The sequence below is a fragment of the Lates calcarifer genome, linkage group LG1 (assembly GCF_001640805.2).
Source record: "Lates calcarifer isolate ASB-BC8 linkage group LG1, TLL_Latcal_v3, whole genome shotgun sequence".
Classification (NCBI taxonomy): Eukaryota; Metazoa; Chordata; class Actinopteri; family Centropomidae; genus Lates; species Lates calcarifer.
Genome location: NC_066833.1, coordinates 23,548,427 through 23,573,144, shown reverse-complemented (window position 1 = coordinate 23,573,144; position 24,718 = coordinate 23,548,427). Strand labels below are relative to the sequence as shown.

Sequence of the window (24,718 nt, the reverse complement as noted above, 5' to 3'; positions counted from 1 at the left end):
AAATTAAAGGAAAGACCAACATCTGCGTGAGTGTGTGAAATTTTCCCCAAAAGAAAAGAAATTTTGAAAGTAAACTAGTGACAAACATACAGATACGCATAGCAGATGTTAGTCAAGTGATTTTTTTTTCTTTGTTTCATTCTTACAGTTTTAAAAATCTCATTAGTTGCATTAGTCTGTATTTGCAACTGCCGAATTTGTAATTTGTTTGTTTATTGATTATGTATTTAAAAATGTCCTCTGTGTGAGTTGCCTTGTGCACTTGGTTGACTTTATGTAAGAAACTGATGCATTTGAAGACGACAGATGGGAAGTTTTAACATCACTGTTACTTTTCCAGAGCATGTAACTCCTGAATCAACCAGATATATAAAGAAATTTAGATGAATTAATTATTAGAATTGCTAGATAATATAACTATTATTGTTATGGGGGGGTTTCTCCATCCATATCAATCTAAATATGCCTCTTTATGTAAAAGAAAAACATTAAACTGGTTGCTACGCTCCTCACAGGACTTGTATGTGATAACAGTTTTTATTCAGTTTTCATTTTGAATTGATTAGTCTGGTTGGGATGGAGGTGGGGGGTACCGAGTGCAACATGTTTTAATAGTCGCTCATTGTTTATTATGTATGAGAATAAAGATGTAACACGACATGGTAATCAGTGTAATCCGGGGGGCGTGCTCTCTCAAGTGTGAAAACGGGGCCGTATGCGTCTTGCCTCTCTCTCTCTCTCTCTCTCTCTCTCTCTCTCTCTCTCGCTCTCTCTCTCTCACTGTCTTGTCTTGTTTCGATCGCTGTGTCTGTGACATGGAGGATCATGGGAGTTAATGGGGTAGGACTCCGGTCAACAAACGGGGTTATGTATGGGCACAAACAAAAACACAGTGAGAAAACAGACCCAGCTGATTCACTCAAAGCTGTCTGAAAGATGTCTGCCCTTATGAATATGCTAATCCCAGTTTAGCATGAACAAAAAAAATGCTCATTAATTAAACAACAATGGCCTCCTTTAATAACACACTAGCTGCCGTTGGAGACAGAGACCACTGTATGTGTGCGTGAGAGTATGATATAAAACAATATTAATCCAAACCTTAAGGCGCTTCATTAAATATTTTATACTCACTGTTATGAACAGTGTGGGTACAGTTTTTTTTGAAAAAAAAAAAAACAAACAAAAAAATTACGTTGCTAGGATATGAAGATCAAGTATTAAAAAAAAGAAAAAAAACACCAAACTCCTGCAAAAGATTGGAGATTTCACTAATCACCAGGTTAACCAACATGATGACAGTTGTGACAGACAATGATTGACAGTCAGACAGACGGGCCTGCAGCCAGACACACTGTCAGAGGTGTTTTTTGTCTGAATAAGCTGTTTCAAAGCATTGGGTATTAACCTAGATAACACTGATCTTCTGGATGCATACAGGCCAAATTGACCATAATCATAAAACTAGACCAAACTGTTAACAACAACACCAAGAAGCCTGCACTTAATGAGTCAAGATGCATTGTAAAAAATAAAAATTTAAAAAAAGTGCCGAGTGCACCAAGGATGTGCTATTGGCATGTTTGTTAGTGGGGGCACGTGGTGCACCAGGACATACATTTTAAGGTGTATGTGTATGTGACAGTCATGGCCAATTGTCCGAGTATCTGCTCCTTTCATCCTCTTAACAAGCAGAGCTCTCCCTGCCTTGATGTATGGGAAATAAATGCTGTAACATGATTTCAGTCTCTTAGAATGCAACTGGTCTGAGAACAGAAGGTGAAAAAGGCATGCCCTCCTCCAATTTGGATGCACCTGCACTCTGGAAAAAAAAAAAAAACTTTTACAAAGCAGCATATAAATATTGTGTATTCTATTGAAATGAGCAAATGTCAACCTAAAAAGGTCTGCCTGCAGGGTAAGAAAAATGGCTTGATAAAACACAATGAAACTAGCATAAAAATCAGGCCACTAGTAAGAAATAGTTGATATATCTGAACTAGTAAGAAATAGCTGATATAAGCAATGAACCTTCAGGAATTCAGTATAAATGTTACTTAAACTAGATTGAATTCCACTCAGTTGAAGACATGAGTTCTCCATCACACCTGTAGGCGAGGCTTCACCAGGGAGCCACATAGCTACTATGAAAGATGAGAAAACATGTCAAGGTGTCTTTTGTAGTGACAAACCTAATTCGCTCAGGAGCTGGACATGACTCCAGATGAGTGACAGTGTTGCCCCGTAACTGCTGTACAAACTTTAGCATTGAGACACACTCACGCTGAAGACAAACAGTGTTAAAGGGAACAATATAGTTTACAGTTTCCCTGACTTCATGATGTTGTCTACTGAGATCAAGAAAGATGGGATGGGAACAAAGAAAAGGACTATTTGACCACAGCCTGCATGTCTTTCCCTCTGTTTCTATCTGCCATTTCATAACACCTCTCTCTTGTCTTTACATCTGTCCTGCGTCCCCTCAGCAGCAGTGGATCACTGAGGTCCGAGCAGTCAGTAGGCAGCAGCCCGCTGGTCTATTATGTCGCTAATTGGTGGCATGAGTGAGATGGCTACAATATCAAAAGGCAGGAAGCAAAGGTTGGAGGGCTTGGGGGGGTGAGGAGATGGAGAGAATGATGGAAGGAAAGGGGAAACTGAGAGACAGAGGGAGAAAAGGAGAGATTTGTTCTCATTAGAGGAGGGCGTGTCCATTCTCCATGTTAGAAGCAAATTAGGTTGACAGGGGAGTGACAAGTTTTGTGCATGTGTGTGTGTTTTTGAGTGTGTGTGTGTATGGGCACGTCAGTCCGAGGGGTTCTGGTAAGAAGTGTTGTATATGAACTGGACAAAGGAATTAGCAGGTTTGGGTATGAGGCTTCCTGATAAGCTGCTCTAATAAAGCCGGCTCCGTTGGTGGGAAACAGAGAAAGGAACTGTGGGAACTGAAAGTAAAGCAGAGATGGCCGAACTTAAGTGAGTAACTGTGAATTTGTCTCAAGCTGAACCACAATACTTTTGTTTTAGACTGATTATTATTGGCTATTCCTGGTCCTTTGTCCACGCTCCACTCCATTAAAGGACTAATCCACCAATTTTACACATGAAAATCAAATTTACTTGTCATTAGGTGTACTACTCCGCCTGTGAAAACAGGTGGACAATAGTGGAGGAAGCTTTACAAAGTTTGAAAAAAACATCCCTGATGATGGATAATGAAAGACACTATTGAGTTGCATTATGGGAAGTGTAAGACCCTTTTTTTTTTTTTTAAGCTGTTGGCCCACTGAGGGGACTAAAAGTCAGTGTATCTTGTCCTCAGCAGCATCAGTTCCATTTTTTATGACCCCTGTGAAGCACTTTAACTTTATGGGAACTGTTATTTAAACTATTTTAAACTATATGTAGAATTATAATCCTGAATGTGTGGTTTGTCATTTGTGTAGTTGGTCCTATATAATTATGGTTTGTGTGGAAATTAAAACCAACTCAACACCTGAGCTTGCCATGTATTTGTACTTGTGAGAGCCAATGGATGTTCTTTAAACTTCCACACGCTTGTGGTAATAATGTAACAGCTGTCACTTGACTATCCCTATATGATGTATGAGTGCTGGGGATTGTAAGAAAGTGATGTGTTCATGGTTGACAATTTTTAGGTGGAGAATCCCCCTGAACCTCACTGAAAACTCGATTTAAACTTTGAGATTTTATTCATACTGTGATGAAGAGGGACTGTCCATATCTTGTTCAACCCTCAACACCACAAACATTGGACCCATACTGTAAGACATAGAAAAATGGATTGGACACAACACTGAAGAATAACGTGGTGTAATGAAGAATATGTTTTCATTTAAGCACAGCTATTTAGCATTCAAACATCTAGACTGTCTTTAATTCTAAGGTATTCTTTTCATCGGGGAGCATTTATTGTGCATGTGCGGCAGATACACAATATCAAATGAATCAGGATTGGCCGCGTCCCAAATTCAGGTTTGGTTGCCAGGATTGGAATTTGTGCTTGGATTTCCATCTGCAAAGAGCACCTTTCAAGTAAACTTGTTAAGATCTTGTGATATGTGAAAGTTTAAAGCACCAGGATAGCTACTAAATGGACCAGGATGTGAGATTCTTTTGTCAGTTGACGTATTCAAGGTCAAGAATGAACTTTGACCTTTCAAAACTACCCTCTGTGTTTTGTAAAATAGAGTAATATTTGAATTATTTATTCATTCAGAAACACTGTTTTGGCTAATTTTTTTAACGACAATCAAAAAAAAAGAGACGTAATTGTACGATTGTCATTCTTTTTGTAGTGGGAAACACAACAGTAACACCATCGTGCCCGACATCCCCTCCAGCCCCACTCTCCTTTGCCCCAAGGGCGTCTTCTGCCGGCTCACGTGTCCTGATCGTCCCCCTCTCCCCGTCACTTCCACTGACCCCCTGTTGTGGAGGGAGAGAGCAACATTACATCTTAATCTCACCCGCTTGAAGGAGAATGCAGGTCCCTGAAAGGCAGCATTTTCTGGTTACATGAACCCATTAGGGGTGGATCAACCATATGCCAATTGACATGGCTGGGGCTGAATGGCCAACGTGGATTGTAACAGTGGTCCTCGGACAAAAAGCCCCCCGCGGGCTCCCACACCTCCACCAGAACTGAACAGACGTTCAGGCTGCTGCTAACACAAGGCCAGACCCCCCCCCAACACACACACACTACAGCCTCTGATTAAAAGAGTAGAGCTTACAGTCAATGTTGAATGTTGCTGTGTTGGATTGCATTATATTGTGAGACCAAAAAAACTGCTCTCATGATTTCACAAAAACATTATTATAACCTGGAAGTGCTGAAAATTAGATGATTGGGATTAAGTCTTTAGTCTATTTTACAGTTTATCATGTAATAAATGGCTTTTTAAAAATCATTCAGTAGTATGCTGATGCTTTTTTGAAAAGGACACTGCTGTTGGCTACTGAGGACACTTGGTAGTAAATACCAAATTAATCTAGCTTGTAATAATGTAATTTTGAGTCAGTATTTTCTGCTTTAGCAAAGAAAAAAATATATATAATTATGTACACTTGCCAGGTTACTGTATATACATGCTAACACACCAACATGTACATAAACATGCAGTGCATACATATCCAGACATTTTGTATATGTTCCACATTTTCTTTTCTTTCTTTTTTTTTTTGGGCTGCACTTTGTTCTAAATGACAAATCTAGATATAAAAAGTAAGCAATGTCTTTGAGATTAAAAAAAAAAAAAAACTATGCATGCTTGCCCGGCAAACAGCAAGCATTTACTTATTTATTTCCAAAATCTCATTTATGAAAATTGGCACATGTAGATCACTCGGTAGCTCTCCTGGTTTGATAAAAGCAATAAACTTGTCTGTAAAAATTTGTGCAACACTTTTTTGACAAACTTATAAAGTAATTTACAAGCAAAAGAAGAAAAAAAGCAATTGTAAAGTTATTGTAATTGCAATTGTAAGTTATTGTAAAGTAAAAAGAAGAAAAACTAAAAAGCAAAAGGATTTTTTTCTATTATCAATTTTTTAAATTAACATTAAGGTCCCTATAGTCTAAAATCTGCCTTTTTGTCTTTGTTTTGCTTTTTCAAATTATTTTTACTGTACATGAGCCATTTAATAGTGTTATAAAACCAAATATACTAGCTAATACATACTAGTAAGTGGGAACTTTAATTAAACTGTAATCAGATGGCAGCAACACCCAAACAAAACAATCCTCGTCTTTTCTACACCAGTGATCCCACATGAGAGTGTGAGACGGAGAGCTTTAGTGAAAATCTGCCCTGCCTGGAGAGGCAAGCTGGCCCTGCCACTCCACTGACTGTACCACTGGAGAGGCCAGTGCGTTCACCATATGGGACAGGGATGGTCAATGGGATTACGTCCTGCACCTCTCCTTCTCCCTCTTCTCTCCAACACACATAATCAACCGGGGGATGAAGTCCTGGCCCACCAAGCCTCCGCTGCAGTATCCCAGATCCCCTTTCCCCTACTTGGGAAGGGAGAGTGGGGCAGTGGGGGTCTCGTGGGCAGAGAGAAAGAGCAGGGGGGGACCACCAGATGGATTAACATATTCAACAGAGACAGAGATCAAGCCTTTATAGAGTGAGGACAGAGGGAGGCTTTCTCTCACACATACAGAGTCTGAGAAAAAAACAGAAATGAGTGTAAGCTGGATTTGTTTTCATTGTCATGGAAAAACAGCGATGGGCCAAGTGATAACTACTCACATATAGCCTATTTTTTCTTCTCACAAATGCAGGACATGGACATGTGGACAAACACTAGAGGTGGAAAGTAACTCAAGTATTGTGCTGAAGGCACTGGTGCATTATTGGAGAATTTTTTGAAACATAAACAGATGTCATTCTGGAGCATTTGGGAGGATATTCTCTTCTTTCCCCTATTTTATTTTATCATTTTTTGGCTTTGTAGTCAGGCAAGAAAAATGTTGGACCTTTCTCTGACAAATTATTAATCAGTTAATCCAAAAAAAGTGATTGAATAATGAATAATATAAATAATCATCCACTGCAGCCCTAATTGAATGAATTATACTCAATATTTTTGCATTTTCTTGCATCAGAAACACAAACCTTAACAAGAACATGTGTGTCAGTGTGAAGGGCTGGTAGCTCCTCAAATGATTTCAAAAAACAAAAAGTCTGTTCCTACCTTTGTTTCACTGATTTAAGAGTTGTTATTTCTGTGAGCCAACATGTACAGCCCAAACTTATCTACACTTTTTGCCATTTTTCTGGCTCTGGTGGAGTAAGATTGTGTTTCTATCCTCAGTCGTGCATCCAAAAACTCTGATCAGCTTTGTTTTATTTCCAGCTGTGAAAACAGCCATAAATGAACTCAACACCTGACCTGAGCTGTTAAAAGATCTTCAAAACCTCTGGAACCAGGCTGGCACTTTTTACTTCTCTGCACTGACTGCTGTATTTACTAGATGCTTTGCACATTAATATGCGACATGTAACAGGCAATATGAACATTTTATGAAATGTTACTGATTTTTATTGACAGGGTTTTATCTGCACAGCAGTGCAGTTTTTATGCAAATGTCTGATCTATCTTTTGTCTATTTTAGCTTAAAAATATATTTTATTCTATTTTGTTTTACTCTTTTATGTTTGTGTTTTTATATTGCCTTGCATTTATTTTACATATTTTCTTACTCTGTTTATGTACCTTCCCAAATGGACTTCCCAAATAAACTTTCCTTGCCTAGAACTAATACATAAAAAGTTAAATTTAGCTCCATATTGACAAACCACAACTCCAAACTGAGTACATTTATGCTTCAGGAACACTGTGGGGCCATGCTGCATAAGGAGTTCTTTACTCTTCATAGCACATGCTGTTTTTAATATGCAGGGAGTCTTACTTGCAGGGATTTTACTAGTAATAGATTATTAACAAAAGGATGTAAATACGTCTTGTATCCCTGACAGACACCACACACACACACACACACACACACACAGAGCAGCACTACCACTGTGCTGTGAGTGAACCCGTGGCCCAGACCCAGCATGGGCACCAGATTAGAGACTGTTTTTTTTTTTTTCTCGCTGGTTTGCTGTTCTCATGACATGTGAATGGCCAGTGAGATAGTGGACCAACATTATCCTACACATTCATCTCCACATCAAAGATGAGCCCAACGGCCGTACGAATACCACCCTGAAAGAGAGCAAAGATCCTGCTGCTAATGTTGGATTAGAGATCCGAGAGCAGAAAGAAGCTGGTGTAGTGTTTATGAGTGACTGTTGATATCTGTTCAGGCTAAATTCCCTTTTCTTTTTAACCAAGACACTATTTAACTGGCCTGCAGTCTGTGTCCCGCTTACTGTTGCAGGGGAACATTCAAGTTTATCCTAGTCAGACAAAGACAGACACACATGTGAATATCACATTAAATCCATCTCTTTGTACTCATAAAACCTCCATGGCATCACTTCTCTGTTTCAGCATAGCTGGACACACAACAAACCAAAAACAAAACCATGGCGCATTAATCTGCTGCTGTAACAACCTCCACTCTTCTAGTTTCAGACTTTTTCTGTGTCTGCATGGATCTGATCCCATTCAGCCACAAGAGCACGAGTGAGGTGCAACACTGACGTTGGATGATAAAGCCTGGTTCAGAGTCAGTGTTCCAGTTCATCCCAAAGGTGTTGGATGCTGTGCAGGCCAGTATCCTTGGAATTGCATTCATATTGGATAAGTCCCCACTTTGTGTTTGACCATTTTTTAACCGTGACCACAAACTTTCTGTAACGTCAACCATGCTGTAGTTGCCATGTGCAGATGTTGTAGGGAGAATTTGTTAAATTTATGGACGTGCCTGTCTGGTGATGGAGTTGCATCCCAAACTGGTAAACTCTTTGTGGACCGTGCACAGGGGCTGGAAGCACCCTTCTGTGTACAATATCATTGTGTGATGTATCATGAAGATTTTTCTTAATTATGAGTGATAGTAGGTGGGTGTAATTAATCAGTTACCTTCCATCAAAGCTCAGGCTTATGATCATGCTGTTGTGTAGCAGAACAAATATAAAGAAACAGGATGTCAGTGACAGAGTGAGTTGCAGGTGACAGAAAGTTGTCCTCTGTATGTTGATGCAATGGCTGCAGAGGAAACTTTGCTCTGCTGTTTTCTCTCTTAACAGAGAGGAAAGACAGGATAAGAACACTGAAACCGTGGGAAAGGAGATGTGGGAAGCTCAGGCGTTTCACCAAGTGAGTGCGAGGTCGTGATAAAGGAATTCACCGTCAATGATATTAATTCGCTGAGCAGCAACGCATAGGAACACTGCGTGATTTGTCAGGTTTGTCAGTAATCACAGTGAGCTTTGAGGGTGTGAGGAGAGAAAAAGAAGAAGAGTGGAACAAGAGAATGAGAGCGTTATACCGATGTAGAGAAAACAATGCAGCAGCAGCCAGAGAAAGAGTGTGAACCTGCTGCCTGGTTGCTGGTGTTGTGATTGATGAGGTCACTGAGAGGGCTTCCCCAAAATGCGGAGTGCCTTCAGAAGGTCAGTCGGAGGTTGGGTGGAGGTCAGAGTGCAACCAAAGGGAAGATTCAGAGTCTGAGAGTCTCACAACAAATGTGAGTAAAATGTCAGGTGGAATTTTATGCAGGTATAGCATGAATGAAACCAAGCTGTTACATAAGAGAGGAGTATGTGTTCAGTCACACCAATGTGAGAGTGATAACGGGGGAAAAAAAGAGTTTGAAAATCCTCCTGCGTGGACATGGTGAAATGGGTTAATTAACTTCGACAAGCAGAACTTTGCTTTGTTTTATTCGATGAAAAAATGAATGCTGGAGTGTTTGAACGCTCTGTGTTTATTGGCCAAAACCAGCAGATGCTAGATGCTACCAGCGAACGTTAGCCCTGAGCTGAAAGACTCATCTTATGTAATTTGTCTAAAACTAATCTGCTATTACAAGTAAATTTCACTTTGTCTGAAGATATGTTTAGTCTTTTGTGCACTTAAAATAAAAATGTTGTTAATGTTGAATGCTAGCAAAATAATCCCTGTTGCAGTTTTACGATCTCGCATTACTATCCAGTACAGTATTAGATACACATACATGTGAAGTGGACAGATTGCAGTACCATGTTTCGGCCTTTCAGAAAGAGCAATGTAACAAGCCTGTGACAACTGAGGTAGTGGAATGTAGTGGAAGAAGGAGTGGGGGCAGGACTTAGGCTAAGCGTATTAGCAAAAGTATATGATGATGAGTTTGTGAAATACCAGAATTCCTATAATATTTCCTCTGCCCCCAAAAGTCAGCATACATACTAATTCCAACACACAGTTTACAGAAAGCACTCTCCAGTGTCACTGAGTGTCTTTGGGTGGGAGGGCCAGCAGTGGAGTAGCTATGTGTGAAGGTAACCTTTTTCAACTGTGTTGGAGCCACTTGGTAAACACACACTATAATTACTGCTTATTAGAGGCTATAGGGGCCCATTAGTGGCACTGGCCCTACCCCTCACTGCCTGCCACCTCATTATAGAAGCCAGCACAGCACAGTCTGCCTCATTACCACCTGCCTGTTAAACTCACACACATGCATCCCCACAGGGACACACACACACACACACACACACACACATGCACACAAAACAGGTCAATATGCACCCATGCACTTGTGAGTAAACACAAGCTCAGTGCAGGTGCTGCCAGATTTAAGTCAGGTGTTGACTTGTTAACTCTTTGATTGTGGAAAATGGCTGTGTGTGTGTGTGTGCGTGCATGCATGTGTATGTGAAATAGCATGTCCATTTCATCACATAATACCGTTCCAAAGTGATTAACAGCAGACATGGTTTATGATTTTTTTTTTTTTTTTTACTAACATCACTTTGTTGCTTGTAACAGAAATGTTTAACTGTTTGTTTAACAGAAATCTTTAGGCGAAGATGGATGTGTTTTTTTTTTTTATTTATTGATTGTTATTATCATTCATGTCCATATTCATGTGTTGTACAGCCATTGTCACTCTGGTGTAGGTGCAACAGAAGCAACTGATAAATAATTAAATTATTAATGAGTCAATGGTTTAATTTATTTGATTTTATCTGAATGATACACACACACCCTCTGTAACAATGTTTTGATGTAGTTGTAGTAAGTAGGATTTTGGCAACTAAACAGAGTTTAGTTAGAGCTGACATTTTACTTTATTCAGCTGATGCAACAAACTGTAGATTTTGTTTTTTAGGAAAAAAAAAAAGAAGAAAAAGCTGAAAACTAGAAGGCTATAGGTCAGTACTGGCTACAACTGACACACATGCATTATATGTGTACACACATATACACACGTCTCTCTTAATTGCCCCCTCATTGTGCCCCACTTTGACCCAGTCTCTATTAAAAAAAACAATAATGTCACATTCCAGACCATGCCACCCTATGCTGTTCACTGTGCCGCCTGTGCTGTGAACAAAAGCCCGCTCTCTGTCAGCAGGCACTGAACTGGGTGCAGCTGCCACCGCCGTTTCTTCACTTTACTGGCAAAGCCTGAGCTTCTCAACAACACTGATTTACTGGGGGAATACAGGCTACTATTTTCTTCCCCAACAGACTCTCTCCTTTCCATTTTCCCCATCCCTCTCTGCCCTCTATGTGCCCCCTGTTAGGGTTACAATTTCTTAGCTTAGTCTGTTTGACTCTGCCATGGCAGCAGAGGCAGAGTGAAGCTGCCAGCACACTCTCCTTCTCTTTGATTCTTTTTTTTCTTCTTCTCTCATTCTTTCCCTCTCAGTCCTCTGTGGAGCTGCAGTAGTTGAGTGAACAGCACCATGGCAGCACTGGCAGTTAAAGACTTGTATCTGTCTCAGTTGCACATTCTGTGTGTGTTTTTCTTTGTCGTCCTCTTTTGTTCTGTTCTTCCAGGTGAATGTTGTGCAGGCATGGGTGCCAGGGAAGCAGATGGCTTCAAGAAAAATAAAGATGGCCAAAGTGTTAGTGCGATGCAGTGGTTCTCCCTGTCAAGAATACCAGGCATTATAGGGGATGGAGCAACAAGTCCTCATCCCTAAACTTCTAATAATGACCTATAATGACCCATTAGACCGCCATGAATTTTCAATGTGTAAGTTATAAATGTAAAATGTAATGTAAAATGTATTTGATATAAACCATTTAGAGGTACAACAAATCAAATCATATTATGAATTCATGTACAACAACACTGAAGAAAAGAAACAATGCATGAGAATTAATACAGCACATGCATAGACATGCCTGCCTTCAACTCTGACCCAAAATTAAGAATCATCAACTTGAAGCACCCGTTAGTCTCACCTTAATTAGGAAAGAAAAGAGTTAGCTCTCGCTAACAATCCTCTCAGATTCCTGCCATGTGGGTCGCTGTTTTAGAGGTGGCTGATAAAGGAGCATGTGTGGCATTCAACATATAAGCATATGTGTGTGTGTTTCCACTCCAGGGTGCTCCAAACTTTGAGGACTGCCCCTCCAGAAAACACAGGCCTGGCCCTCCAAACTCAAAGGACGAGCTCCATTCACCACCTGGCAACGGCACTGAGAAATGGAGAAGAGATGGGCAGAACGGAATGGGTGGGCAGTAAATTATCAGCTTTTAGAGGCAGAGACACGATATTTATTTATAGCATTCAGCGAGGGCACTTGGGGAGGGTTGAGATGGAATGGGGGGGTGCGTGTCTTTTGCAAGGGGCATCTTAGGTGGTCAGCATTGACCTGCACTAACCCCTTGTATCCTGTCTCATTCTCCCACCCTTCACACTTGTCTTGTACCCAAAGCTCCCGAGACCTCCCTGGTAATTAGGGAACGAGTCACACCCACTCCCTGCCCCCAAAGGCAGTAAATTTTCCTCCTTCTCCTGGCCTTGTGACACACACACTCACACATCCTCAGAATTGAGGCTTCAAGACGCCATTCAGGCCGATTCCTACTTGCTCTATCCCCCACTCTACATTTTATCACCACCCCTTGTTTTGTTTCGCTGTCTCAATCCATCAATCTTCCCATTAGCCCTCCATATTACGGAAACCGTGGGGAACGCCCCCTTTACACCAGCCCTTCAAATCTGTCTTCCTCTCTGCACCTCCCTCAGCCTCCTCCACTTGCTGCTGACTCCGTTTCCCTCCATCCCTCAGTCTGGCCTCATTAGTCCAACCTGTTGCTTTCAAACTATCATATTCTAGCTCATCCTGTGCCCATCTCCTCCAGTTTTCTGCTGATTTGCACCTGACGCTAGCTTAACGTCAGACTGTCGGAGGGCAAGGTAAGAGAAGATGGAGATGGACGGGGAGAGAGGAGGACGGAGGATGCTGTGGGTGGATGGTGGTGGGGGTAGCAGCACTTTGGGTGGTATGTTTCCTGCGAGGGAGGGACACAATGCCCCCAGTGTTCAGGCAGGCCCACAGGAGCTTGTTTTACAACAGGGGAGGGGCAGCCATCAATGGCCAGATGATGTGAACCACCCTGAGCCGATTCACAGTGACAAACAGCCCCCTCCAAGCGGACCCCCTACCGCCTCCTCCTCCTCCTCCTCCTCCTCCTCCTCCTCCTCTTTTCTGCTTTCTCCCATCACCTCCCTCCTTCCCTCCACACATTCTGTTCAGTTGGACCAAAACCAGGGCATCAGAGAGCATGCAACAGGACCGCAGCTCAATGGACTGGAAGTGAGGGGACACACGCCCACACACACACACACACACACACACATACACACACGCACACACACATACGCTAAATTTCTCACATACATAATGGGCATACATGCATATACTCACGCGCACAGACACACACAGGAAACAGGCCCTTTCTGTCCTTCTCCTCCTAATGATGCCTCAAGCATCTTGCTGGAACATGAATTGGTATTAGTTTAATTAAAGCAGGATGGCCCTTATTTGTGTCCTTCTCTTCATTCTCAAAAAGGCAAAATGGCTTGATGACAGCATAATTGCTGAAGAATTGAAGGAGAGTTAGTGTGTTGAGTTGCCAAGCGAGCCCAGAAATCTCCCCCTCCCCGTTCTCCGGCTCTGTGGCCCCCAGTGGCCTTGCTCTGGAGACCTGGCCATTCTCTTGGCCCCTCAATCCGTTAACGTTCGCTCAGTCCATGCCATTCAAACGGCCGTTCCCTGCCATCTGCACCAACTCCTAATACCTAAAGGACAGAACAGCCGGTTCTGATGTACCACTCCGTGATTAAGTTTTGGCTACGTTTTAGGCAACTAAAGCTACTTGGTAAGGTTTGAGGAAAGATTGCCTTCATGTTTACAGTTGGTGACGGCAGCCTGTTTAAGGCAGGAATGTTGCGCTGTTACTTTGCCTCGCTGTTCTGTATAAAAGGAGCAAAGGTGGAAACTGTTGTCATTGATGTTCCACCTTTAAGTCGATAGCGGAGGTAGACACAGAGCCGAATCAACGTGTGTAAAAGGCAGAGTGTGCCCCCCCCATATCCTCTTTTACCTCCTCTGGCTGCCCAGTATCCTAGGAATTATGCACATAATGGATCCATTTTAACCTTCACCTACCTAACCGGGCCTATAAAGGCAGACACCTTTCAGTTTTGCAGCCTTTTGGCTTGGGTAACACAGTTTGACCTAACCATAACCACTCCACCTGCAGCTACTTCCAGAGTCAAGCCGAAGGTTTTTTTTGTTGTTTTTTTTTTCTGAAGAGTGCGTGTCTGTATGTGTATGTGTATGTGCATGTGCTCGGGTGGTGACAGCTGGTTAGCAGTGGGGTGGTAATAAAGTAGATAAAGTAGTCCGCCCCCTTGTTAGGGATGATGAGCTTGTGTGTGTGTGTGTGTGTGTGTGTGTGTGATGGGATCAGGAGGCTGGTAGTGAGAGTAAAGGAATGTAACCCAACCTCTCAATCCCTCCATATGACGCTAATTGCAGCAGAACGGGGAATGGCCTGGGCTGCTTGTGTACACCATTGTTATTCCTTGGTCTATTGTCTATGGCCTTCTGACAATCGCCATCTGAATGAGAGCCTGTTAAGCCTGGCGGATCCCCATCATTAGACCCCTTTACACCCATTGTGATGCAGTTGTGAGGATACTGTAGGGCTATCAGTGACTTTCAGGACTGAGACCACATCCGCAATAACACAGGTCATCCATCCACACAAAGCTGGCGTGTTCCAACTCACTTTTTGTGTGGATAAACTTGAAAGCAACAAACACTTATATTACTGAGGATGATGCAAAGAGAGATTTTACTGAGACACTAAAGCCCAAAGGAGAACTTTCATGAACTACTAGTGGTACTAAAAGTTATATGAATATAATGTGATATACAGTATGTACCCACATAGCAAACTCTTCTCTTTTTGGTCATTGTAGTCAATTTTAAAATCAGTGTCCTGCCATAAAAATAACCCAGGTAGACTGTATTTGAAGGTGTCTATCTACCTTCACAGTCTTCATCCCTGCTAGTCCAACATTAGAAATCCCTGTAAACTCTCAACCAGATTTATTACAACCATCTGTCAATCAAAAATAGTGTGTTTGTTTTAATTCAGGCAAACCTGAGAGTTATACTTCCACGCAGAAGCACCTACATATTTTGTTTATGATGTGAACATGATGTGGCGCTAATGTAATTTTGTTGTGTGCCAATCAAGAAAGGAAGACATTTAGCCATCTTCATAATATTATAGTGGGTCGATTGTACAGTGAACTTACAGAGCAACCTGAAAATGCTGAGGTGGGTGAAATGGAGTTAGTAATTTCACACTGACCTGCATTAGTTTCGCTATACCCTAGGTAAAATACACACTCAGCTGCCCGTTTATTAGGTACACCCAGCTAAAACTAAAAAGAACTGTAATAAATCAACTTTACGATGATTTTAAAGGGTGCAGTTTGGGGTGCTGTTGAACTGTCAGAGAGGGTTTTTTGTTATCTGGTCTGCCCATAGACCACTCATCTAAATGGGGGTGGATGTAATACTATACATCCACAATACTGTAGTATACAATACTGTATAACTCAATACTAATAAAATCTAGCTCATGATCTTCCTCGCATGTCACCATGTCTACCTTTCTGGTCTATACCACAGCTTTTGGCTGAAAATGGATGATACAAATAGGGCCAAATCAGACTGTAAATTCAGTGCTTGCAGCGCAGGATTAGTTCATTCACATTGATGTATAAGGGTTTCCACTTATGATTGGCACGATTATAAAAACTACAAGTTGGAGAAAATAAATTTGTTTAAATCGTGACGTGGAACAGCTGTTACTTTGATTAAATTAAGGAATTAAAGGGCAACTTTCACAATAATCCAGTCGCAGTATTTCCAGAATTTCCTAAACATCTTTAAAAAACTTTCAACAGCCTTAAAATAATTTCACCACATTTTCCTCTTGTCAACAATTGACAGCAGCACTCCAGTGAACGTGGCACTTCTTTTGTCCGCATAAGTTTGGTCCTGGAAATACTATGGAAACAAACTGCCAGCTGGCCTGTTTTGGGCAGAGTGCAGTTCAGTCTAGCCTGTGTCTCCCTAAAACAAGCATCTGGAGGCCCGGGAGGTGAATACAAGTGTGAATATATTCATCCCCATGCTGCTTTGTTAAATCTCTGGGCGTAAAGCCGTTGTACCCCAGTGCCCTCCTGAGTGACCCCCGAGGATCAGAGACCAGGTTGTCGAAACATTTGTAACATTTGGCCAAAGCAAATCTCAGGCTGCCTGTTGAATTGAAGCTCAGACCAAAGAGGAGAAGAAAAAAAAAATCCCCCTGGAACCCTCAAAACATTCTCTATGCTGGACCAGGACCCCCCCTCCCACTCTTATTCCTTATCCCTCACACACACACACACACACACACACACCGAGCACGGAGCCTCAACCCCTCACAACCTCCAGCAAATCCCCTTTATCTTTTCCCAGCCAGATGGGGCCGCTAGAATAATAGCTAAAGCCCAATGAGTTCCATTCAATTTGTCATGCCGTCTAAAGGAGCTTGTAAGCTTCCCATTTGCAGTTATGTTATAGTAACCATGGGAGGCTCAGCAGTGTTAGGACTTAATTACCTCCTAATAGCTGTTGTAGCGATAAAGCCCCCAGCCAGCATAACCCAACACTGTCCAGCCCCTGAGCCTCAGAGGCCTGAAGACTTCATCTGCAGCCAGGATCCACATTGTTTACAATGTGTTAGATGGCCTGCACCTGACTACATTAGTGACCCCTTGACCCAACATGTTCCTGCACAGATCTATACAGAGTTAGGTTAGATTAGTTACAAGTTTGATCAAATTTTGGAGGAACTCACCTGAGGGTGTCAGGAGATGAGGATGTATTTTCAACAGGCATTTTGTTCCTGTCTTTGGTCCACCACCAAAATAACTCAACAACTGTTGAATGGGTTCCCATGAAAGGCAGTACAGACATTCTTGGCCCATATGGGATTAAACCTACTGGCTTTGGTGAACGTCTAACTTTTCCTCTAGTGCCTCTGTGACATTTATATTTGTGCTTTTGAGTGAAATGTCTCAAGAACTATTGGAATGGATTATTATCTTGATCTAGGGTGGACTGTATGTTTCCTCTTGTGCCATCATCAGGTTAAATTTTGAATTTGTCTAATTGTCACATTTACCTCCCCCTGCTGGTTATGATGTGAAAAATGATCTTGACTCTACCCTGTCTCCCTCAGGTGTATCTGGTCTGGTCTGATTGTGATGGGATCTATAAAGAGGGGACAGGGACTTAAGCTCTCTCTGTCTTTTCTTGTTGGCAACTGCAGCAGCAATTTGCATTGGTTAATGAGTTCACTTCTGTTGTTTCCTTTTGTTTTCTGATGGGTCTGGTAGTATTATTTCTGTTAGTGTTAGGTTAGTTTTGACATTAGTTTAAGTTAGAGGGAAGACACCAGATCCTATGGCCCTTTGTGGGTTGGTCTGGGTGGCTTCCTTTCTTTTTGTTCATGTTCTGACCAAACACATTCAAAAGTAATAACACCCCCATCAACCTCAGCTGTGCTTTGTTTAGCACAAGAAGGCAACTGTTAGCACGCTGATACACTAAAATGCTGAATATGATGCTAAAGCTAAATATTGTACCTGCTAACACCAGCAGGTTAGCACTGTAATTATGTTACCATGCTAACATATTGGTATTTACCTCAAATCATCACCTTGACACTTAACCAGACATTTGTGGGCCATTCACACATGGATTAAAAAAGCTGGAACAGCGACAGCTGCTAGTCATTGTGATTGAGACCTGGCTTTGCAGCTCTGTGCCCCCCTGCCAGGCTCAACAGACTGAGAAACCTACCCAGCTAGACTACATGGGAAACTTTAGAAGGGCTAAACTTAATACAAATATCCTCAGACGCAAGAGCGAGCGACAGCCAGGCAAGAACACCTTTGTATACAGTGTTGGTTTAAATTTTACTTCAGGTTTACACTTTGTGAAACACTATCAGCATTTGCCAGATAGAAGAGGGCTGTGGCTACATGCGATTATCAGTTCATGATTATTACGTCCTTCATTTGGACAAGTTGAGCAATTTAGCTTAAAACACAGTAAAACGCATGTCCACCAATATATGCCAACCTGTGAGGGGAGCTGACCTCTTTAACCTTTTTTTATACACAGTTTTAGGACAGTGCAGCAGAGCAGTGATTCTACACACACAGATGTAAAAATCAATGAGTTTTTGGGGCTAGTTCTTGATTGGCCATGTGAGTCACATGACCTTAATCTGACATATCATCTGTTTCACCCTGGTGCAGACCAGACAGGACAGTTGTTGCTATTCAACAGATACAGAAAAGTGTGATGTACAACTTAAAGTCATAGAGAAGAAATTTTACTCTCTTTCTCAGATTTCTCTCACAGAAGCTGAGGATTTTTTTCTTTTTTTCTGTGCATTTTTCCACACGTTCTTCTTATGAACTGTCCTCATTTGGAAGACAGTTGCATTTCTTTTCCCTTCATATGTGTGTCTGCTCTTGTTTTTGAACTTGAAATATGAGACACCCGAGTTATCTGAACTCATAGACACTGTCTCCGAGGGGCACACAAACAGTATCTTCCACAAATTATATGCTTATTTAGCTAGTTTGCAATAGAAAATTATGTTTTGGGGAAGACATTGCCTTCCTTAATGTGTTTTTTCTTCATGGAGAACATTCAGATCCACAACTCTGATGACCTGAATGACACTGCGGACACTGTGCAATAACACTATTTTCAGAAATTCACTCCACCTCCTGTACTGACACTCAACGTTGCCTTTAAATGTACAGTAAAAACGTTAATGTGAGAGAGTTACATGTGAATCTAAGTGGGACACAAGGTTGCATTCACACACACACAAACACAGTAACAGCAGCAGCGGTAGCAGCCACCGTCTCACGTTCCTCGCGACAGATTTCAACAAAAGCGAGAATTTTGCTTCATTTCGTTCCAAGATTTTGCAGAGAAAGGGATCGAGGGGGAGAGCCAGGACGTTATTCATGTCTTTCAGTTCATTTGGCCGAGGCTGGTCAGCTCCCCAGACAGAAAGAGAAAACTTCTCTCGTGTTTTTCCACCCTCCTCTCTTTTCTGCTTTTTTTTTTGTTCCCTTTCTTTTTTATTTTGGAGGCAGATTAGCAGGATTAAGTATGGCTCACATATGCTCCTCCTCACTATTGGTATTCACCACGGCACCGGGCCTACTGCCACCCAGACTGATGGACAGAGAGAAGGAGATGATGGCAGTGAGAAGTGGTGGGAGAAAATAGGAAATATTAAAAAAAAAAAAAAAACTCTGTCCATATGTGTACTTATGGTTTAGGGCTATTTTTCCTAGTTTTTGTTTCAGGCCCCTTTGTTTAAGTCAACTGAAATTTTAGTACAGCATACAGTGTTACACTTCCAAGTTGAGTCAACAGTTTGGGGAGGACCCTTTTCTTGTGCCAGTGCACAAACTCAAGTTCACTCCAGTCTGGTGTAGAGGAACCTGACTGGCCTTGCACATGTGTAGAGCCCTGACCTCAACTCTGACCGGCACTTTTGAGATGAAGTGGTACGCTGAGTGTGAGCCAGGCCTTATCACCTAACATCAGTGATAACATCAGTGCCTGACTACAGCCAGATTCAAAATCTGATGGGAAGCCTGAAACCAAAAATGGAGTGTAGGAATCACACAGGCTTTATCCAGGAAATGTACTGCCACAAATTAAACAGTGAATTTGTATCATATATAACAAGGCTCTCTGCTTTTTCAGATTCTTTGCTTTTTCAGATTTCATTTCATTCTTTGAAATATATCAACTGTTTGCATCCAGAGCAGCACTATAGCCTAACAATCTGGGAAATGTTTTTCAACCAAATGTGATAGAAATATACTGAAAACTGCTGGATGGACAGCTGAACTCTTTAACTAAGCAGCGGTGGTATATGAAACATCCAGAAAACAATTGGCCACATCCATTCACCTGAATCCATTACCTTTTAAGATCTGTTGTTAACTTGCAGTTGCTTTAAATTTAGGAACTGATGCCCTTTTTCACCTTACAGGATATGAAGTTGATGATATACAGTTGGCTATATTATCTAACTCTTACAGACTGAATAACTGTATTTCTGTTTGTGACAATTTGATAACTCTGATACAAAAATATTTTGACCTAAAAAGGACTGAGAAACTCTCTCTCTCTCTCTCTCTCTCTCTATATATATATTATATATATATATATATATATATGCAGAGAGACAGTAACCTACCACAAAGCTTCCAAGATGTAAAAGAAACCGAGCTGAAGAGGAACGTGTGTGTGTGTGTGTCAGTCACTGCCAGTCCAGAGTAACAGTGACACTGTGGGAATGTCTAATGAAGCAAAATGATGGCACGGATACAAACCTCCTGATTTAAAATGCCACTTTAACCGCCCTCATTACCATAATCTTATTTAACGGGAGTAAACACGCGGACGCGACGAACTCAGGACGGAGAAAACAAGCAAATATAACGACGAGTAAAAAAAAAAAAAAAAAAAAAAAAAAAAAAAAGTGTGTGTGTGTGTGCGCGCGTGCGGTTAACACATAACTGACGGATCGTTCGTTTGTGATTGGCTGCCAGATGACCGCTGAACACCCCTCCGCGCCAGTCCGCAAGGTATATTAAACTGCAGGTAACCATGGCAACAGCACAGAGTCTTAATTTAGGACACTAAGTAGAACTAACAAACTACAAAATTAATGAATGAATAGTCTACGTAGCTACTATTCAAAATGTTTGCCTGTAAAAAAAAAAAAAAAAAAAAAGACGAAATAATATGAAGTCAAAAATCAGGTAACATAACCTGACACTAACTTCTTCAGTCAGGGTTGTTTTTTTCGTTTGTTTCCTCGTTGTTTGATTTCACAGAACAGTGCTATGCCCCTTAGTGTGTTGCCTCTCTCCTTTTTTAGAGGAAAATAAAAATCCTAACAAAAATAAAATAAATTTAAAAAAATATATTCTGAAAACAAACTTGGTAATTTTGGGATAATTATTCTGATTTAAACTCCTCCTTTTTAATCGCAGAGAATAAACTGTTAACTCATAAACATGATCACACATTTAATTTCATTTTTTATCAATAACCAAATACAGAGAGGATATTCCCACCTCGGTCCGATCCGTACAGATAAACTTGTAGAGGCAATTAGCGCTGACTGCGTCTGAATGCACACCGCAGTTTGTCATATTTCGGGACAATGCTGCTGTCACTTTGAGTTACGTCCGAGAGCAAATCACCGGTTTGGGCCCTTCTGTCAGCTCGGAGGCCCTCTGAGCGCCAGCAGCAGGCCAACACCGCTATCACTGGCTGCAAGACTAATTAAAATGTTTCAGATCATAACCGTTAAAAACAATTTTGCACACTTCATTAATTAACGTTAAAGATGCACTTTAACGGCAGCTGCTGGCCGACAGCGGGTAAAAACGGAAAACAGCATATTTATCTACAGAGGAAACATATTGCGCAGCTTATTAGGATTCGACCTGTTCTTACTGTTCATTTGCAGGGGCGAGGTGATTTCACGCTCCGAGGGTTTATCGACAGAGATTGATGAAGAACGAATTTCTGATAATAAAAAAAAATATGTGTGTGTGGTGTGTGTATATATATATATATATATATATATATATATATATATATATATATATATATATTAGAAAATAATTCTCCTTAACTTGTTTAATCAGTGTACAAACAGATGAATTATAATTTATGTATGTAATGGTTAAAATGAGGTCTAATTTATTGTATGAATAATACAAACAAAAGGCAAAATGTGGCTCATTCTCTGTGTTAACGTTTTCACAAGAAGGGGCCATATGTAGTGAAGAAGTGTGTCTGATTTCACTTAATGGTGATGCTGTGTGTTAGTAATTTCATCAGGCTGGAGGACCCCCCCTCACCCCCTCCCCGTCTTCACCCTCACTCCCCGTCACTCGCCCCCACCCCACCCTCCTCTCCCTGCGTGGAGCTGATTGGTCGCAGGGTGGCAGCCGGGACAGAAACTGCGTTGTCCCGGTGACCCGGCCTCTGTGCGCTCAGAGCCCGCTTATAAAACCCCGCGGTCGCACGCAGCCGTGCCAAATGGGCTGTCACGCGTAGGCTTTGGAGTAACAAGTGGATTTGACGTTCAGGTTTTTCTCACCTTCGCGCTTGGAAAGCACTCTCGGTAAGAGTTTTATTTCTTTTTTTTTTTTTTTCTCTTTTAAATATATAATATTTTAAATATTTCAATCAGATTTGTTTAATGCAGAGCCAGAGACAAACAGAATTACAGTGTAGGAAAGAGAAGCTGTGGGCACTTACTGATAATTTATCTCTTATCTGATGATCCAATATCAATATACAAACAAAGTTAAATTCTCTGAAGGTACTTGTAAGTCGTGATTAATTATATTAAAAAAACATTTGTCTGTACACAGTATTTTCAGGTATTAATTCAGCTGATTAAATGACAATAACTTCTTATTACCAGTCGTTGTGACCCCAGATACAAAGTTGATCATCTCTGTGTGGTGGTGAAATGTGGATTTTGAGGTTCACTATATTAACAACACCGACAACAAATGTTTGGTTTCTTCTTCAGAGCACCGTGCTGGTCCCAGAATCATGGACTCTGATACGAGCCGCGTGTCGAGCAGACCGTCCTCTCCCGAGGTGGACGATATCTTCATGTCCACCCTCAAGAAGTCTGTGCACGGCTTCTCCGGCGCCGTGTCCTCCACGCAGAGCGACTCTCCGTCGGAGATCCCCAGTCTGCGCGGCCTCTCCGCCTCCGACGAGGAGTCCCTCTCCCTCCGGATGGCGTCCAAGAAAGACCGCAAACTCCTGTCGGAGAGCGAGCTGCAGTCGATCCGCCTCAAGATCAACAGCCGCGAGAGGAAAAGGATGCACGACCTCAACGTGGCCATGGACGGGCTTCGGGAGGTCATGCCCTACGCGCACGGACCATCGGTGCGCAAACTCTCCAAAATCGCGACCCTGCTGCTGGCGAGAAACTACATCCTGATGCTGAGCAACTCGCTGGAGGAGATGAAGCGGTTGGTCAGCGAAATCTACGGCAGCAGCGGGCACCACGGCGGCTTCCACCCGTCAGCCTGTGGGACTATGACGCACGCTGGGCCCGTACCGGGACACCCGGCGGCCTCCCACGCCTCTCACCCGGCCGTTCACCACCCGCTCCTCCCGCCGGCCGCCGTCTCCACCGCCTCTCTGTCCGCGCCCAGTATCTCCGCCGTCACCTCGGTCAGACCCCATCACGGACTCCTTAAAGCTCCCGCTGCCGGTGCAGGGCCGCTGGGCAGCAGTTTCCAGCACTGGGGCGTTGGCACCGGGATGCCTTGTCCGTGCAGCATGTGCCAAGTCCCGCCTCCGCATGTGTCCAGCATGAGCACCGTCACCATGCCGAGGCTGGCCAGCGACTCCAAGTGACTCCAAACTAAATGGAAACGAACTTTTTCTGGGGTTGTTGCAGACTCTCTCCCTTCATTATTACGCGTTTTTTATTTATCTTTGTTGCCGAATCCGTTGCGTTGACGGAACCAGTAAAGACCAATGCATTGATTTTCCTCACTGGGACTTTTGGGGTTTTGCAACTAACTTAGTGTTTAATGGTAATTAACCTCAGTTGTAGCAGGTGTGACTTCACAGAGCTCCTAAAGCACAACGAAATCCATCTTATTCCAGGAAATCTTCCGGCATCTGTGTGTCTTAAAGATCCAATTTAATCGCTGGTGATGATTTGCTTTTCTGTTCTGTGGGCCTGCAGGTGGAAAAGATCCCAACTTGAATCAAACCACAAATATAGAGTGTAAATATGTAGATGGATTATTCTGTTTAAATAGTCGGAGATATTATATATTAGAGTCTTGTTGATGTGTGGGAAGACTCCCCCACCCCTCACATGTTGCACCTGCTTTATTCTATCCGTCTAATTCATCGCTTCTCTTCTTATTTTCTGCCCAGTGGGCTATCATTCACTGCCTGGCGACCCACGCAATGACCACGTCTTTATTTTTTTAATAAAAAAAAAAGAAAAAAAGAAAATGATATTTATTTACTTATTTTGAACAGGAATTTCAGATGAATCTCTGATTATGTTGGGGTTTGAAATGTAAAATAAAGACGATTAATTGAAAAAGGGAAAACAAGTCTTTGGTGATGTCTTTCATTTGAATCTTTACAGAGGATGAAATGAGATTTAAAGCAGCACTAACACACATCAACAGGCTTACGGATCCCTGAACATTATAACAGAGAAAATCAGAACATCCAACTTACAAAACAGACATCAGCTGTGTTCTCATACTTACATACTTCCATGCTTATACATTCAAAGTTGGTCTTTGATGTAAAAATAAATCTGAAAACTGACTTTTTAATTTTGACACAATCAAACCATTGGCCACACTTTAAAAAGGTTAGAAAATGTTTGTTTTTCTTATACCCACCATTCATTAACACGAATCTAAAATAACTTAACTTCACGGTTCTTTTGCACTAGAAAGAAAAAACCCCTCCAACAGCGTCTGCAGTGTATCCAGACATTTGTTGAGATTCTTTTAATAACTTTACTTATTAGTCCTATATTCATTATTGTATGGATACAATTCATAATGTCCATCCTAAAAAAAAAAAA

General features: G+C 41.8%; 1 protein-coding gene across 1 annotated transcript; it reads left to right on the top strand.

Annotated features, from left to right (window-relative positions):
* Positions 1–22,139: 22,139 nt before the first annotated feature.
* On the top strand, positions 22,140–24,230 carry olig2 (oligodendrocyte lineage transcription factor 2). Its single transcript, XM_018702621.2, has 2 exons — positions 22,140–22,249; positions 22,667–24,230. The coding sequence occupies exon 2, from the start codon at positions 22,690–22,692 to the stop codon at positions 23,509–23,511; it is 822 nt and encodes a 273-aa protein (XP_018558137.1). The 5' UTR covers positions 22,140–22,249; positions 22,667–22,689; the 3' UTR covers positions 23,512–24,230.
* Positions 24,231–24,718: the final 488 nt, after the last annotated feature.